This window comes from Cydia splendana, chromosome 4 (genome assembly GCF_910591565.1).
Source record: "Cydia splendana chromosome 4, ilCydSple1.2, whole genome shotgun sequence".
NCBI lineage: Eukaryota > Metazoa > Arthropoda > Insecta > Lepidoptera > Tortricidae > Cydia > Cydia splendana.
In genome coordinates, this window is record NC_085963.1 from 11607876 (window position 1) to 11624097 (window position 16222).

A 16222-nucleotide genomic window follows, 5' to 3' on the forward strand; every position below is an offset into this window, starting at 1 on the left:
CTGTCGGGTTTATATCATTAATGTAGGTATAAATAAATACCTTATGATAATACTTAAAAAGTGCCATTTATGTAAATAATCTAACTAAAATTGTAGTAACAACTGAGGACTTGTAGAGTTAAGAGTAGTTAGACGAAGCTAAATTGGCAGCGATTTTGATAACTCAAGACTGTACAAGTGTTATTTAAACGTCATAATTTCATAGAAGTTTGACGTTTAAAATAACACTTGCCACAGTATGGGCTATAAAAATCGCTGTCAACTTAGGTTGATCTAACTCTAGAATGTAGGTATAAGTATTTATTCCCAGTTGTTCCCAGTGGTAACAGGCGGGACGTACCTATAGGTACCTACCCGTATTTTAATTAAAACTTATTTACGACAGGGAAACAATCTTTCTAGCTAAGTCACATGTATATAAGTTAACACGTCTGTATCTGATTTAGCGCCCTGGTTTGCACTTGTGGGGCTGAAGTTTTATTAATTTAATAGATACTGTAAGTCGGTATTATAATAGATACAACGCAGTGTAACGGGACTCTAATGCACTATCAAATGCGCGACTAGTATTCTCGAAGCAAAGTGCAATACCTTGTAGCTGGCAAGTAGAAAGATACCTTGTCTCCGAGAATTATTAATAGGAACTTAACTGCCCACGTGCCGTTAGCTACTTTCATGCTCTAAACATAAACCGACTTAGTGGAATATTTTATGATGGCGCTTGTAGGTATGTTTGTTAACTAGACACGATGAACGACTTATTAGCTTAGGGATATGTTTTCATGGCTTTTGGAACCAAGACATGAACTTTTTTTTCACATTTCTACTTAATGCCGAATACACAATTACACATATACCTACGCCTAGGCCTACGTTGGCCCCCACAACGTAGGCCTGAAACGGAGCTATGTGGTGGAATTAGATAGCAATATCGCTTGCTGCCTCGAACTCATCTCATAACAGCGTCCCTTAGGTTGGCCTACACCTACTCGGCATAAATACTTAAACGGAGGAAAATAGGTAGGTAGGCCAGGAATAAATAGAAAATATTATATTTTGCGAGTGATCATATTAAACTGGTTCTACTTACTACTTATACACTTATTACGGTACGTCCTAACAACGTGTCCGAGATGAGCAGCTGACATTTGTTTGTCACGACACAATAAGCTGCTGTCGCTTCACAACTGGCTGTTACGAAACCAGCTCACGCTCTTTACAAATTGTGCAAATGAGCCAAAACGGAGCATGTATTGATTATTTAATCAAGTTGTATTGATACCTACTGTGGGAGTATCATTAGTCATCCTTTGATTCATTCATAATTTTGTTTACAATTTTTAAGTTTATATAATATTTGTTCGCAGCGCCTCGAATGGAATTCAACGGATGCTCATACGGAACTATGCCAGTTGAAAGGAAAATCATTAGACGAATGTCAAAACTACCCCCGTGTAGCAGCGAGGTCGCACGGGCGATTGCTAGTCTGCGGCACCAACGCGTTCAAACCGCTGTGCAGGAGGTACGCCCGGCACCCACCGACCCAACACCTGGAGGAATTCGACGGCACCGGCCGCTGCCCCTACGATCCGCAACACAATTCGACCGCCATATTTGCCGGTAAGCTTCAAAGCCACTATATTCCCTTGTAAATGCCAATGATGAGCTTAACCTTTATGAATCGAACAATTTCCTGGCTGCGGCGTGATCACACATAGCAATGATCATCTAAGGAGAAGGCACGACACCGCGCCACCCAGAGAGGGGTTGCACCGAACACGACGCGACGCCGCGATATGAATCAATTTATAGCCTTTACAGTTAGTCCTATCCAACCCATATTAGATGCCGTTATATTCTGAAACACTAGTGTTAATCTGCAAATATAAAACGCTATAATAAGAAGTAAAATGAACTACGTGCACTTCAAAACCGCAATTCAAATTACAGTTAAACTTAATGACAGTAAGTTCGAGTAATGTACCCACAGTACAGACACGAATGGGATGAAGAAACCGCATAATTAGTGGCACGATTCCTTATTTGACTCTTACCTATCCGTTAATGGACTCGGCTGTAATTTGCATAAAACATTGAAACAGCTGAATGTCTAACCTACTTACTTTCACTATTTTTACGACATAACATAAGCGTGCCTTTGGCATTCTCAGAAGAACTTGTAGGTATACCTACTCGTAGTGATTAAGTATAAGTAGGTACTTATTCTCTTTACGGCGACTTGTGTAAAGATAATGTTAAAGTACCTATGTCTTAAAATAAACGTGTTTTGGTAAAACATCACGTAACAAGATACATTGAAAACTCTGTAAAGAGCACTTTTTATATTTTCGATTTGTTTTGTAAGTTAAACTGTGTTTTTCTAGACGGTCAATTATATACGGCGACGGCGGCGGACTTCTCCGGCACGGACCCGCTGATCTACCGCGAGCCGGTGCGCACGGAGCGATCCGACCTGCGCCTGCTCAACGACCCCTCGTTCGTCGGCGCGGTTGCATCCACTAGCCACGTCTACTTTTTCTATCGCGAAACCGCCGTCGAATACATGAACTGCGGCAAGGTACCTGTTATAACGTCAATCGTACTAATCACTCAAACTACCTATATGTTATTACGTCAATTCCAAGAAATCCAAAATTACATACGCCATTTAATGCTATAACGCTTCAAAAGTAATCTGAGGTTTGCTCAATAATAATCATGGCGGTTAACTAATATGTTACGATGGCTTTTTTTTTACAGTTACTGCTAGCTAACTTTTATTATTATTTCTGTTACAGTCGGTGTATTCGAGAGTAGCCAGAGTGTGTCTAAAAGATAAAGGCGGGCCACACACATTTAGTGACCGGTGGACCTCGTTTATGAAGACCCGTTTAAACTGTTCAATGTCTGGAGAATATCCGTTTTATTTTGATGAAATTCGTAAGTATTGTTGTGATGTGACAACTCGTTGAGCTATCTGTTATGATGGATACATAAATTACGTATTTAAATTATTTCAGAAGCGACAACGGAATTAATCAACGGTATTTATGGAAGTGGCAGCAGCCGAAATGATATCATATATGCAGTATTTACTACACCGCAAAATGCTATCGGTGGCTCAGCAGTGTGCGCCTTTGCTATGAGAGATATTTTAGACGCATTTGAGGGGCCGTTCAAAGGCCAAGAAAGCATGAACTCTAACTGGCTGCCGTTAGAAAAAGATAAAGTTCCTGAACCTAGGCCGGGTGCCTGCGTAGAAGACAGCCGGACACTATCCGACTCGGGAGTTAACTTTATTAAAACGCATCCCCTGATGGATAAGTCAGTTTCCTCGTTCCTCCAGAGGCCAATATTGACAAGAGTTAGTTTACAATATAGATTCTCTGCTATCGCTGTTCACCCTCAAGTTCAAGCCATGAATGGTAACAAATACGACGTTATATACGTCGGAACGGACGACGGTAGAGTAATAAAAGCGGTCAACGTTGCAGCCAACGATGGTGTTTTCGATTCGAGTACCGATGAATACAGTAGAAACCCCGTGAGGACGGCCGTGATTTCCGAGGTACAAGTGCTACCTCAAGGCGTCCCGATCAAGCAGATGCACGTGGCCCTCACTACGGAGAAATTAATAATAGCGTCGGGTGACATCATTAAAGCCGTGTCGCTATCACACTGCGGCAACGTGCAATCGTGCAGGTATAGCAGCATTTTATTGTTTACTTTTGTTTTTTTGTCTTATCAGTTAAGTACTTGGAACAGCAATGAAAGTACAATATCCGATACGTCAACTGGCACACCCAAGCTATCTCACTACTTATAATTATTATCTTACTGTGCTGATTAGATATTATTAACTTCCAGGGAATGTGTGGCGCTGCAAGACCCTCACTGCGCATGGGACTCTAAGCAACAACAATGCGCTTGGGTCGGAAACAGACAATTTCCGAACCCAGAGAGATTCCTACAAAATGTAGAGAACGGAAAGACTGAAATATGTAATAAACTTCCCGCCCTTTTACCGGGCGACCGACATAGTAATAGAAATCCGGGCACAAAAAAGCCCGTGATATCCGAACCCGACACACGAAAGACTGATGACTTTCAAAATGAAATATTAATAGAAGTTGTCGAAACAAATGTTCTCTCCGAAGAGAAAACTAACAAACACGAAACAGGTAAATAATAGTAGATTGTACAATAAGAGCTTTAAAAACCTCCCCATGAAAACAAATATTCAACCCACAAATGAAATATGTTTGGAGATATTTTTATTAATTCCGATAAAAATTGGTGGTAGTAACCTAAATTACTGAGAAACACTGCTTTCGACTTTTACTAGTGGTAACTAAGTACCTACTGAAAAAATCCAGTAGTTACTATCACCAAAGTGAATCGGTGGGTGGCACCCAGTGTTAACAGGTTAAAAAAATCCAACTGTTACCATTGGTAACAACTTGGTGGTAACAGCTGTGAATAACCCATCTGTTGCAGTTTTAAATCTAATATTTATAAAAGCTGTAAATGAGTTTTTTGTTTAAAAATCTAAATTGAATCCCATTTTTAGATTAAAATGACTAGAAGTCCATTATTTTAAATCACAAAAACGTCGGTATTATAATAAATGTTTATTTGTCTACAGATTCTCTAACAGTCGCCGCCGCCGACGGGAACATCTACAGCGCGCAGGCGCTCATGACCGCCGTGGTGGCGTCCTGCCTGGTCACCCTCATGGTGGGATTCGTCATCGGGTACCTTTTCTCTCGGCGATTTCGACACCCATTTTTTACCGATACCTCACCGTTCAATGAACAACACAATCATTTAAACAGGTAATTGGGAATGATTTCCTCGTATTATCAATATTAACGATTATTTGAATTAGGTAGGTATATCACAATATTATCAAAACCTAACAAAAAAGTTTTATTACGTACCGAGTCTTAATAATTTCCAAAAGTGAGCCATTTTTAACATTTATGTCGTAGACAATTGTTTAACAAAATAACTAAGTAGGTAAAAAAATAGAAATACATATTAAGATGATGCATTTGTTTCCAGATTAAGCCCGCTAGAAACGCCATTGAACGCTAATTCAGCGTACCTGCCGCCGCGTTCCAAAAACGTGAACATGGTGGCGAACGTGTGCCCGCTCGCCAAGCAGGACAACCTGCACCTCGAGCTGGGCAAGGAGCGCACCCTCGACCTCCGCAACTCCACGGAGTCCCTCGACAAGGATCTCAAGTGCGGCACGCTACAGAAAGTTAAAAAGACTTACATTTGAAACCTACCCAAGCAAACCTTTTACGGGTCCATTACAAAGTGATAAACATTGCGTGCCAAGGCTTCCGACGAGTCGGATCGGACTAGTGTTACAGTGAATTGTGTGCAACTCTTGTAAATATTGTGATGTATAGTTGACGGACAACAATAAATACGTGTCACCGGGACGTTCATGTGCGCCGAGATTGAAGCATTTTATTTATAGACTTATGAGATGTAGAAATCGACTAGTTAATAAATGGTTGAAGAATGAACAAGGTGTTTAACACTAAAACTGAATTTGTTGTGAAAAATACACACTGACTGTTATATTTGAATATAAACAATTTACCATGTTACATGATTGGTATTGTATCGGTTTTAGTATTGAATATCTATTTAAAACATTCCATAGGTAATTACAATAGAAATATAATGCATTGAGCTATGTAAATATGATATTAAATGTGTATATAATGCTGAAATAGCTAGCAGGGAGAGCTAATATCATACTCGTTATTCAGGTCTGTGAAGTTAATCAATACATACGTTGGATCATAGTAGGAAAAATATATAGGAAAATTAGATTGTACAAGTTTTCTATTACGTAGATGCAGAGTAGATCAAGCTCAAGAAAAGTTACATATTACAAATATGTTCTTATATTGAAATAAAACAAATCATATTATAAATTTCGTTAACTATAAAATTATTATAGCATTAAAATTGCTGTGCTAAGTGCATAGTGCCTTGTAGGTTGCCAATTTAGTGCCTAAAATGTATGAAAATCGGGTATAAAGAAATATATATCCTGGTGATTATAATTCAAGCTGCATCAAATTACTTATTTAAATATTATTTCAACTAGTGACATATATGTTTTTATAATTATAATAATGTAAATATTATTCAATGGTATTAGAAATATCAATATCATATGCTTCCCTGCATGGTTACGTAAACATTTACTCCTGTTTCATATAAAATTAGCACTACAATTACTTTGATTAGCTTTCATAATCATATTCTGAGTGTGCACCTACTCATAATTTATTTCAATAACCAGACTTGAGTGACCTAAATCATTATATGAAGGTACTTTGGGCTGAAATAACCACCAGAGATCTAAAAATTAGCAAGTTTTCCCACCGTGAAACAAAGTTTTAAGATAAGGAGGTAATCTGTTCGTGTACATATATACTACTTGACTAGCAGTAGAAAATAATGCTATTATATAGTATCATGACATTTAAACAAATGTTATTATTATAATTTTATTTTTAAATATTTACCTATTTTCTACATAAGTTTTCAAGCAATTGTAAAATTGTGATGTTTGATCAACAGAAATCAAGAAATCCAGTATACTCAAAATCACTTTTGTTTTACATATTTTTTATATTGTAGTGAATCAATTAAATATTTAGCAATTTTATCAATTTCCAATAATGCTGGAGAAATAAAAGTATTATTACATTATGACGTAGTTTCCATTCATTTCACAGATTCTCAAAGACCCATCATAACTTTCAGAAAAATTAATGGTTTATTCCCAGCTGTTACCACCAACTCGTTACCATTGGCAACAGCAGGACTTTTTGGGTTATTCCCACTAGTTACCACCAAGTTCTTACCAATGGTAACTACTGGGAATTTTTTTCCCACCTTTTACCACTGGTAACTACTGGAAAAAAAAAATCCCACTAGTTACCACCAACTCGGCTTGGTGGTAACTACTGGGAATAAAAATACTACTAAAAAATATACCTTGTTGAGGAAGCCATAAACACGTGACTACAGAAATGTTCATTTATTTTGTATTGATTTACATAGGTAGATTACCAAACCATAGTCACTGATTTAACCATTTAATTGCCAAAGACGTCAACTGACGCGCGCAGCTACAGTCCAATACCTTTGTGCATTCTGACAAGGTTCAGAATGACGCGCCGCACACAATAAGTGTGTCATTTAAAGCAGCGGTCGGCAACCTTTTAGCAGCCAAGGGCCACATAGCAGTTAACGAAGTGGACGCGGGCCGCACTTTGTTAATATTTATGACTTTATCAGACATTGTCATTTGTCAATATTACACACAAAATAGTCAGGGAGACTCGCGGGCCGCAAGTGAGAGGTTCGCGGGCCGCTGGTTGCCGACCGCTGATTTAAAGGGTTAAGTACTTTCCAAATAATTAATATAATTACATAGAAATTGGCGCTTTTCAACTGCACTTGTGACAATATTTGTATCAATAACAACACCATCATTACAAGCAATTGCTTCCTCTTTCAAATCCGGGCACCCCTCATGGAGTAATATAAAGTTATGAAGCACACACGAAGCATATATCAGTGTTTTAACAGTTTCAGGCTTGTTGATGTCAATATGATTTAACTTTCTAAATCTCTCCTTAAGCAGCTCAAATGCATGACCAATATATGAGCGAGCTTTCCAGTGAACCTCGTTGAACTTCATCTCTTCACTGGTTAGTAATTCTTCACTAGAAAAAGGTGTTATCAAATTTTTCCTCAACTTATACTGAGAGTCGCCTAGTATGTGATTTTCAAAATCAATAAAATTCTTCAGCTCCTGAGAAAGTTTACTTTCTCTAAATACTCTTCCTTTCCTTGTTCTTCCAATTTCACTTGCATGGATATCTATAAACATGAGTGACTCATCACAGACTGCCTGAAGAAGTACTATTTCAGGTTTCGATTTTTTATTTCTTATAGATGATACCTTTAATCTGCAAGCGTCAATGAAACCCACACAATTTGGAAAATTGAATCTATTATTAACTTTCACCCTTGTGAGATGTTGCTCTTCTATTGATGGCCAGCTGATAAAATTATATCTTTGCTCAGTTAACAGTGTAGCAATTTCATGGAATATCACGTTCACTGTTGATTTATGCAGGTTGAACAGGAGGCCAACTTCACTGCACGATGATGAGTTGATCAACAGCCAAAGAAAGACATGAACTTTTTTAGCCAATGGTACAATGCTTCCTATCTTTATGAAGTCTTTCAAAAAGTTGATGAGAGCCTGAAATTTAAAAGAAACACTTGTTTAATAATAGCATCACAATCCACTCTAGCTAGAAATAATTAATGCAAATAGTTATGATATGCTTAGTAACAAATCAATCATTTCAATCTTACCTCCACTGTGCTTTTTTTCATTTTGAACAGTTCCACGTAGTCATCATTAGTAAAATGTACAACACTTTCTTCATAAAAGTTCTTGGATGTGCGTGAGACCGGAAGACCATATTGAGACTTTTTCTGGTTCGTGTCGTTGGGGAGCAATCCTTGATCATATTCTTTTTGAACAATTTCATTAATAGTTGAAATGTTTTCACAGTTTTCGTTCACTACTTTCGCAACCGCAACCACTAGCCTGTTTATAGATGTAACACTGTCGCTGTCCAAAAACATTTCGGTGATGAACTTCTTGCTAACTGAATCCATCGTGCTTACTGCTTACTTCTCAATATAATTAAAACATTTTTGGAACATTTCGATGGGAATCAAATTAATATATAAATTACGCAACATACACAATTATTATAAGCTTATTTATTACTATTGTTGTCATAGTTTTTCTGTTTACTTGCCTTGCCATTGCCTTCGGTCGGTCACAGCCAAGCCTGTCACTGTCAATGTCAAGCATCTGTCAAGAAAAAGAAATGTATAAAAATCGTTCGAATATTACCCTGAAATTTATTTCCACAACTTGAATAAAAAACCGGACAAGTGCGGTCGGACTCGCCCACCGAGGGTTCCGTACTTTTTAGTATTTGTTGTTATAGCGGCAACAGAAATACATCATCTGTGAAAATTTCAACTGTCTAGCTATCACGGTTCGTGAGATACAGCGGTGACAGACGGACGGACGGACAGCGGAGTCTTAGTAATAGGGTCCCGTTTTACCCTTTGGGTACGGAACCCTAAAAACCTGTAAACTTGCATAAACGTAAAGGAATCGAAATAGAATAGGCGGTTTTCTGGGTTCGCACTTTTATACGGCAACCACCTTACACACTATCGATACGTGCACCTCACCGCACCAAGGTCGCGGTCCGGTACGGTAATCTGTAGACCTATTAAGGAAAGTGAGAGCGAGAAAGAGATATTTTGATCGGACTAAGGTAGCGGTCCGATACGCATGTATGGCTTTATAAAACATCATCACATTCAGTTCTCAGGTACCTACTATTAAAACTAATTTGCTCACAGGTGTAGCAAATTAGTTTTAATAGTAGGTACCTGAGAACTGAATTTTTCACCTTTATCCCAGTACACAGGCAAATAACGATTTTGTAGTTGTAGCACAATATTTAATGGAAATTAATGGACCTTAAAGGGAAGTTAATGGAAATGGAAAGAACTGTAATACAATAGTAGTCTCGACTTTTTATTGCTTAACAGATAACATGATCATATTGTATGAATGAATACATTGTAAATGCAACAATTGTGTAAAAGACTGAAATCCACTGAAACTGGCAGTAATTATTTCAAATAAAGCATTATTCCTCTAATGGTATATTTATTTTCTCGACACTATGCTATTAGAATAAGTTTAAGTCTAATTATAAATGCATTACTACAGCAGTTTTGAATTTTCCCCTGAAATGTAATAATAAAGTATTGAGTCAAAACATTGTGGTTAATTTTTCTTCCATATCAGAGATTTGTTATTAGCTGGCATTTCTATTGTATCTATAAGGGATAAATTGTTTTCTTCACCTAATTTAATCAGATCAGATATATCACGGAGTCCCCAAGACGGATCTCTGGCCCTCAACCCAGCATCAAACTGGATGTTACTCTCTGGTGTTATTACACCATCCTTACTGTAAGGACCATAAGTTATCATTAGAGCATCTGACTTTAAAAATGAACCAGCATTCTTAAATAATCCTAAAGTACATTCATAGGGGCTGATATGAATCATATTAGCACAATATATATAGTCAATGCTGTTAGCCTCAAAATGGCTTGCTAAACTGTCACAAATGTTTATGTGAATTGGCTGGAGTATGTTTTTAGTTGGGCAATTATTTGCATAGTATGAAATACTTCCAAGTAAACTCTTGTCATACTCAGAAGGCTGGAATTTTACTCCAGGAAAATTTGGAGCAAAGTGTGCTAAATGCTGACCGGAACCCGAGGCAATCTCTAGGAATAAAGGGCTGTCATCTTCAATGCTGTCCACATCACATATGACAAACCTCTTCAAAACTTGGAGAATGGGTTCTTGATTTCTTGAAGCAGCTGGATAAATCAGTTTTTCTCCATCTATACTGTAAATAAAATAGAATATTAAGATTAAAAAAAAAACACGAACAATATAAGTAGTAAAAAATAATTTAAATACACACATACTCAAATAATTTTCTTCGTTGGGCTTTCGCTTATTAAGTACTTACTTTTCATTTCCGTGGAACTCACTCGCAAACTCTCGGCCCTTTTTAACAGATCCCATTATTTTCTTTAATAATTTAAGTTTGCTGCACTGTTTAACTTGGTTCGTGTAAGTTAATATGATTTTAAAGAAATTCATACACTGAATGTATACTGTTTAATAAGAGCAACTCGATAATTGAATACAAATAACATTGATAACGAGACAAGCAGCGATTAAATTTGGTATTTTATTGAGAAATTAATTATTTTCTTCACCGGTGTCTTAACAAAAGTCTGGGGTTATGACAAATTGATTGACATGAGTGACATGACATTATTTTTCGGTGTTGTCATGTTATTCAGAATCGCAATGGAATCGCATCAATCGAATCACCTCGTGACTCATGTGACATCCCAAGCCCTGAAACTTGATTCAATAAATCAAATACACGGTGTAAAGCCCCCTCCAGACTATGCTTCGCTGTCTGCGAAAATCGACGCCACACTCGCGTTCGCGGCTTCGCGCCGCGATTCGCGCACGAGTGAGGAGGGGGCTTTACATGAGGAAACCGAATAATTTTAACCACGCATTTCTGAGGTCAAAAGAAGGAAAAAATGTAATCAGGGGTGCGAAACTCCTGAGATCGGCCAAACTCGGCTCCGCTCGGCTCAGCATTGCTCCGAGCAATTATTAGGGTTGGCACCACTTGACTTCCTTTTGCGTGCACGACCACAGATAAGATAATCACTTGAATTTTGACAACCCTAAATAGTCGAAAGGGATAGTGCCATATATTAGAAAGGGATAGCAAGATTCGACCCTGAACCGCTGTCAAACTTCGGTTTTGTAGGATGTTTCCTTTCTGTACGATAGTACTATTACTTATTCTGTGATGTAATATGAGTTTGTTATGATTGGGTTAAGTTTTTATCCTGTAAATATACTAGGTAGGTACTAATTTATTATTAATTTTTAATTCTAAGTTAATTTATAGTTTTTACTTACAAGTTTTTTCATATCACGGTCCTTTACCTACATTCTCTGTAGTAGTGTGCTCTTTATATTCCTTTTTATATATTTTTATTTCTTACTGTACTTTAGAAATAGCATTTAGTTTAGTGTGCAGTAGTTAGTGAATGCTCCTCAGCCCATGTCGCAGACTCCATCCTCATCCGCCCACCAAAATGTCTCCCACAACAGCATCACTGGAACTCTCGTACAGTGCCCGCTTTGCCCCCAGTCCCGCCTATACAAAGGAAGCAAGGGTCTGAACATCCATATCACGCGCATCCACCAGACTCAGACACAATGCGCAAATGCAGGGCCAGGACCTACCCATATCCCAGTAGTAAACCTTAACACACCTGACTTAGAGACAACAGATAATTTTCTATCCTGGCTTGGCGAACAAAAAAATGCTACTGCCATCGTCAGAAGAATTCCAAAAGGAGCACGCATCTCCGTGGCAAACGCTTTGAGCCAAAAAATCTCAAAAACTGTTAACGAAAATACTATCGATTGTTGGATCCAGCTTTTCTCTTTCTGTTTCCAAATTCTGCACACCACCGACAGTAAGGACAATATATTTCTCACACAAAAAATTAAATCGAATTGCATCCACCCCACAGATCCAGCTCCTCGCCCTCAACCAAATCGCGGGCCGAAAGACGAATCAAAATTATTTAAAGTAGTCGAGCAAAAAATTATTGACGGGAACATTAAGGGAGCCGCTCAAATGCTTTTTTCCAGCGACGTTGTTGCTCCAGACTGCCCTGATACCGTCGCAGCATTAACGTCAAAGCATCCACTTCCAGCAGCATCCCTCCGCATGCCTGAACCCCCGGAGCCCAATGCACCACACCTGATTGCTAATAAGAAAGATGTGTTGGCCGCAGTTATGTCTTTCCAAAACGGCTCCACCGGTGGCCTCGATGGGCTCTCGCCGCAACACCTAAAAGATTTGCTATGCGGTGCCACAAGGGTGCCACCGGTGACGCTGGCGAGCGTCTATTGGACGGTATCACCCAACTAATAAACCTCATGCTGTCTGGTAAAGTCTGCAGCGAGGTCTTAGGAATCTTATATGGCGCAAATCTCTGCGCCCTTAAAAAGAAAGACGGTGGCATAAGGCCTATCGCTGTAGGCTTTACCTTTCGGCGTATTTGTTCTAAAATTTGCTGCAAACATATTTTTCCATCACTCACCAAAAAATTTCAACCTGGCGGCTGCGAGGCTGCTGTTCACGCAGCGCGCGCCTTTGTCAATGACGACTCGTGCGAGGTGCTGCTGAAAGTGGACGTGAAAAACGCTTTCAACTCCGTCGATAGAGGCGCCCTACTGACACAAATCCAAGATGCCACACCTCTTATCTACAAATACCTGTGGCAATGTTACCACCAATCCACAAACCTCCTCTTCAAAACCCATCACTTGGCATCAGCAGTGGGCTGTCAGCAAGGCGACCCACTTGGACCAGCTATATTCAGCCTTGCCATCCACCCCATAATTTCAAACCTAAATTCAAAATTTAATTCGTGGTACCTGGACGACGGAACTCTAGGTGGTGATTGGAGGTCTGTTCTAGATGATTTGAGAAGCCTAACCGACTCTTTTAACACAATAGGCTTAGAATTAAACTTTACAAAATGTGAACTTTTTATAAATAATCCTCTCCGCACTACCGACCTGCAAAGCATTATTTCCAATTTCAACACTTTAGCTCCAAATATCAAAATCATAGACAAACCCTCACTTAGACTCCTTGGTGCCCCTATCTTCCCGGAATCCATAGAATCTATCATTAGCGAACATCTAATTACTCACAAAGCTTATTCGGACCGCCTTCTAAAAATCAGCGCACACATGGCGTTAGTAATCATTAAATTTTGTCTTTTTGTGCCCAAATTCACATACATACTTAGATGCAGCCCCGTCTGGAAATACCCTCATCTTATCGAACCCCTAGACTCCGTCCTTAAACTCACACTTTCATCAATCCTCAATATCAACCTGGACAACCGTGCCTGGACCCAGGCCTCTTTGCCAATCCGTCATGGCGGCCTGGGCATCCGGCAAGTTGTCAGCGTTGCCCTCCCAGCTTTTTTGTCCTCTTTCCACAGCACGCAAGATTTCGCCAATAAAATTTTTTGCCCTCCCGCCGACAATATCTGCATCCAGATACAGATCGAGGCCAAAAATGCTTGGACGCAAGCCTGCCCGGAAAATCCAATCCCAGCCTTCGTTCATTCCCAAAAACTTTGAGATGAGCCCCTCTGCAGAGTCACCCTAAAAGCTCTTATTGATAATGCTCAAAGCCCTGCAGAGCGCGCTCGTCTCCTAGCCGTATCGGAGCCAGAGTCGGGGCTCTGGCTCCATGCATTGCCATCCCCCAACATAGGCACCCTCCTAGAGAGAACGACCCTCGCACTCGCTACCAGTTTGCGATTGGGAGTCAAAACCAATGAGCCTCACCGCTGCCGCTGTGGCTCCATTGTTGACGAGCTGGGCCACCACGGCTTGTCCTGCCAGAGAAGCGCGGGCCGCATCTCTCGCCACGCCTCCCTGAATGATGTCATCCGGAGGGCGCTTGCTTCCGTTAGCGTGCCGGCTATCCTAGAGCCGAACGGTATCGCACGCGACGACGGCAAGCGGCCCGACGGAATGACACTTATTCCGTGGAGGCCGGGGAGGACGCTTGTATGGGACGCCACCTGCGTTGACACGCTCGCGCCGTCCCACCTACAGGCGACCTCCGTCAAGGCGGGAGCGGCGGCTACAACCGCTGAGCAGAACAAGCTGCGCAAATATGCTGTCCTCGGCGAGGGCTACATATTTGCGCCGTTTGGCGTAGAGACTCTGGGACCGTGGGGGCCTAGTGCAAAAAGCCTTTTTAAGGAAATATCACAGCGCCTCATTGACACCTCAGGTGACCGGAGGGCTGGCAGCTACCTCGGCCAGAGGATAAGCCTGGCCATCCAAAAAGGTAACGCTGCCAGCCTTCTGGGCACCATAACGCATGAAGGTGACCTGGGGAGCATTTTTTACTTATAAGTTTAGTTTAAGATTTGTTTTATTTTAGTTTTAATTTTTAACGTTTAGTTTCTTGTGTTGGTTTTTCTTTTGTATATTTTAATATACTAATTTATAGTATTTTTTTATTAATTTCTATTGTTATCGAATGTTAGTACCTAGTCAACATTGTAAAAAATTTATCACCATAGTATTTATTTATCAAAAAATATATTTGTGTAGTTAAATTTATAAAATTATAGAATGTATTATTTATTAAGTTCATGTTGATTTTATACAAATAAAACGGAATAATGATATGAGTTTAGGTCAAGGCCTGTTCACTTCCTAAGAAAGTTATGTCCCCAAATAATTGCGCATGTGTGCGCCTTAATCTTCTATGTGTGCGTTGGCCTCCGGGAAAAAGTTGCGAGTAATAAAAATAAAAACATTTTTCTACAGCAACATTGCTCCCAACTCTGATTTAAATTATCACGAATTTTATACAATATTAATCATAAAACGGGACTTAAAACGCTTAAAACTTAATTACATGCGATTAAGTTTTATAATGAATATTTGCTTCCAACTGTCTTTATCAATGTTCATAAAATATATGGAGGGTAGGTACGTCTACCCACCATAATAAAAAATATATTTGTCAATGACTGTGTCCAACTGCTGTGGTTAAAGTTCATAACGAAAATTTTATTTATTAACTCTTTAAATAATACATACAACGTGTACCGCTACGTACCACTTAAGACTGTAAGTCTGTACCTACATGGATTACAGCAATGCACATAGAAAATGTGCTAAATGCGGAGCAACGGCTGTTGAAGCAGCCAGAGTGAAATTTACAACTTTAGTGGGTTCAGAAGGAACCGAGTCATAACGCATTTGGAAAGCGTATTAATTAACAGTGAAGAAATGTATGAATACAAGTTGGAAATCTGTGTAAAATGCCGTATGTAAAGTGTAGTGTATCTGTGTGTAAAGTGTAATAGGTAGGCATGCCTAATGTTATTTGTATAAAAGGTACTGAAAACTTTGTGAATGCGCTTTATTAATGTCTATTTTTTTATTAAGTTGCCAGTTGCCAGTTTTCAGTGTATATTTTTATATGTAAAACATTTTTTAATAAATAATATATATAATGTTATAAACATAAACATGCCTTTTATTTAAATCAATTGATAATACCACAAACAAGGGGTAATATTTGCATCTTGCATGTATTTCGTGATATGAAGATAACAAATATGTTTATCAACAGAATTACTACCTACCAATACCCGCCAGGCTAAACCGGTTGTCAACTTTAGTTCCATTGGTACACAAAGACGGCGCCACTAGTATAAACGTATAAACGGTTGGGGACATTTTTTTGTATGGAGTTACCGTTCTTCTCCTAGTGAGTATTATATTCTTTGGTTTAGGTCAATTTCACCAAAAAAAAATTTTTTTTGTTTTGTTTTTTCAATTTTTTGAATGTATTTAGTACATAAAAAATAAATGTTGGTAAACTTGTCACTT

At 39.0% G+C, this 16222-nt stretch overlaps 3 protein-coding genes across 5 annotated transcripts in view; 1 reads left to right on the top strand and 2 right to left on the bottom strand.

Annotated features, from left to right (window-relative positions):
* LOC134789925 (semaphorin-1A-like) overlaps window positions 1-16222 on the top strand; it is a 194357-nt gene that overhangs the window by 142582 nt on the left and 35553 nt on the right. For 2 of the 3 annotated variants that reach the window (XM_063760632.1, XM_063760633.1), the window contains 7 exons: window positions 1368-1620; window positions 2385-2578; window positions 2799-2940; window positions 3021-3702; window positions 3868-4181; window positions 4646-4835; window positions 5065-6744. In XM_063760632.1, the coding sequence (XP_063616702.1) occupies window positions 1368-1620; window positions 2385-2578; window positions 2799-2940; window positions 3021-3702; window positions 3868-4181; window positions 4646-4835; window positions 5065-5287 (1998 nt within the window). In that variant the 3' untranslated portion in view covers window positions 5288-6744. Of the gene's footprint in view, window positions 1-1367; window positions 1621-2384; window positions 2579-2798; window positions 2941-3020; window positions 3703-3867; window positions 4182-4645; window positions 4836-5064; window positions 6745-16222 lie in introns of those variants that run through there. The other variant, XR_010144133.1, reaches the window with a different exon arrangement.
* LOC134789939 (uncharacterized) lies at window positions 7061-8898 on the bottom strand. Its single transcript, XM_063760668.1, has 2 exons — window positions 8428-8898; window positions 7061-8311 (listed from the first exon to the last, which is right to left on the bottom strand). The coding sequence occupies exons 1-2, from the start codon at window positions 8734-8736 to the stop codon at window positions 7439-7441; spliced, it is 1182 nt and encodes a 393-aa protein (XP_063616738.1). The 5' UTR covers window positions 8737-8898; the 3' UTR covers window positions 7061-7438.
* Window positions 9831-10971, bottom strand: LOC134789501 (UPF0585 protein CG18661). The gene is made up of 2 exons (XM_063760080.1): window positions 10701-10971; window positions 9831-10574 (listed from the first exon to the last, which is right to left on the bottom strand). The coding sequence occupies exons 1-2, from the start codon at window positions 10832-10834 to the stop codon at window positions 9938-9940; spliced, it is 771 nt and encodes a 256-aa protein (XP_063616150.1). The 5' UTR covers window positions 10835-10971; the 3' UTR covers window positions 9831-9937.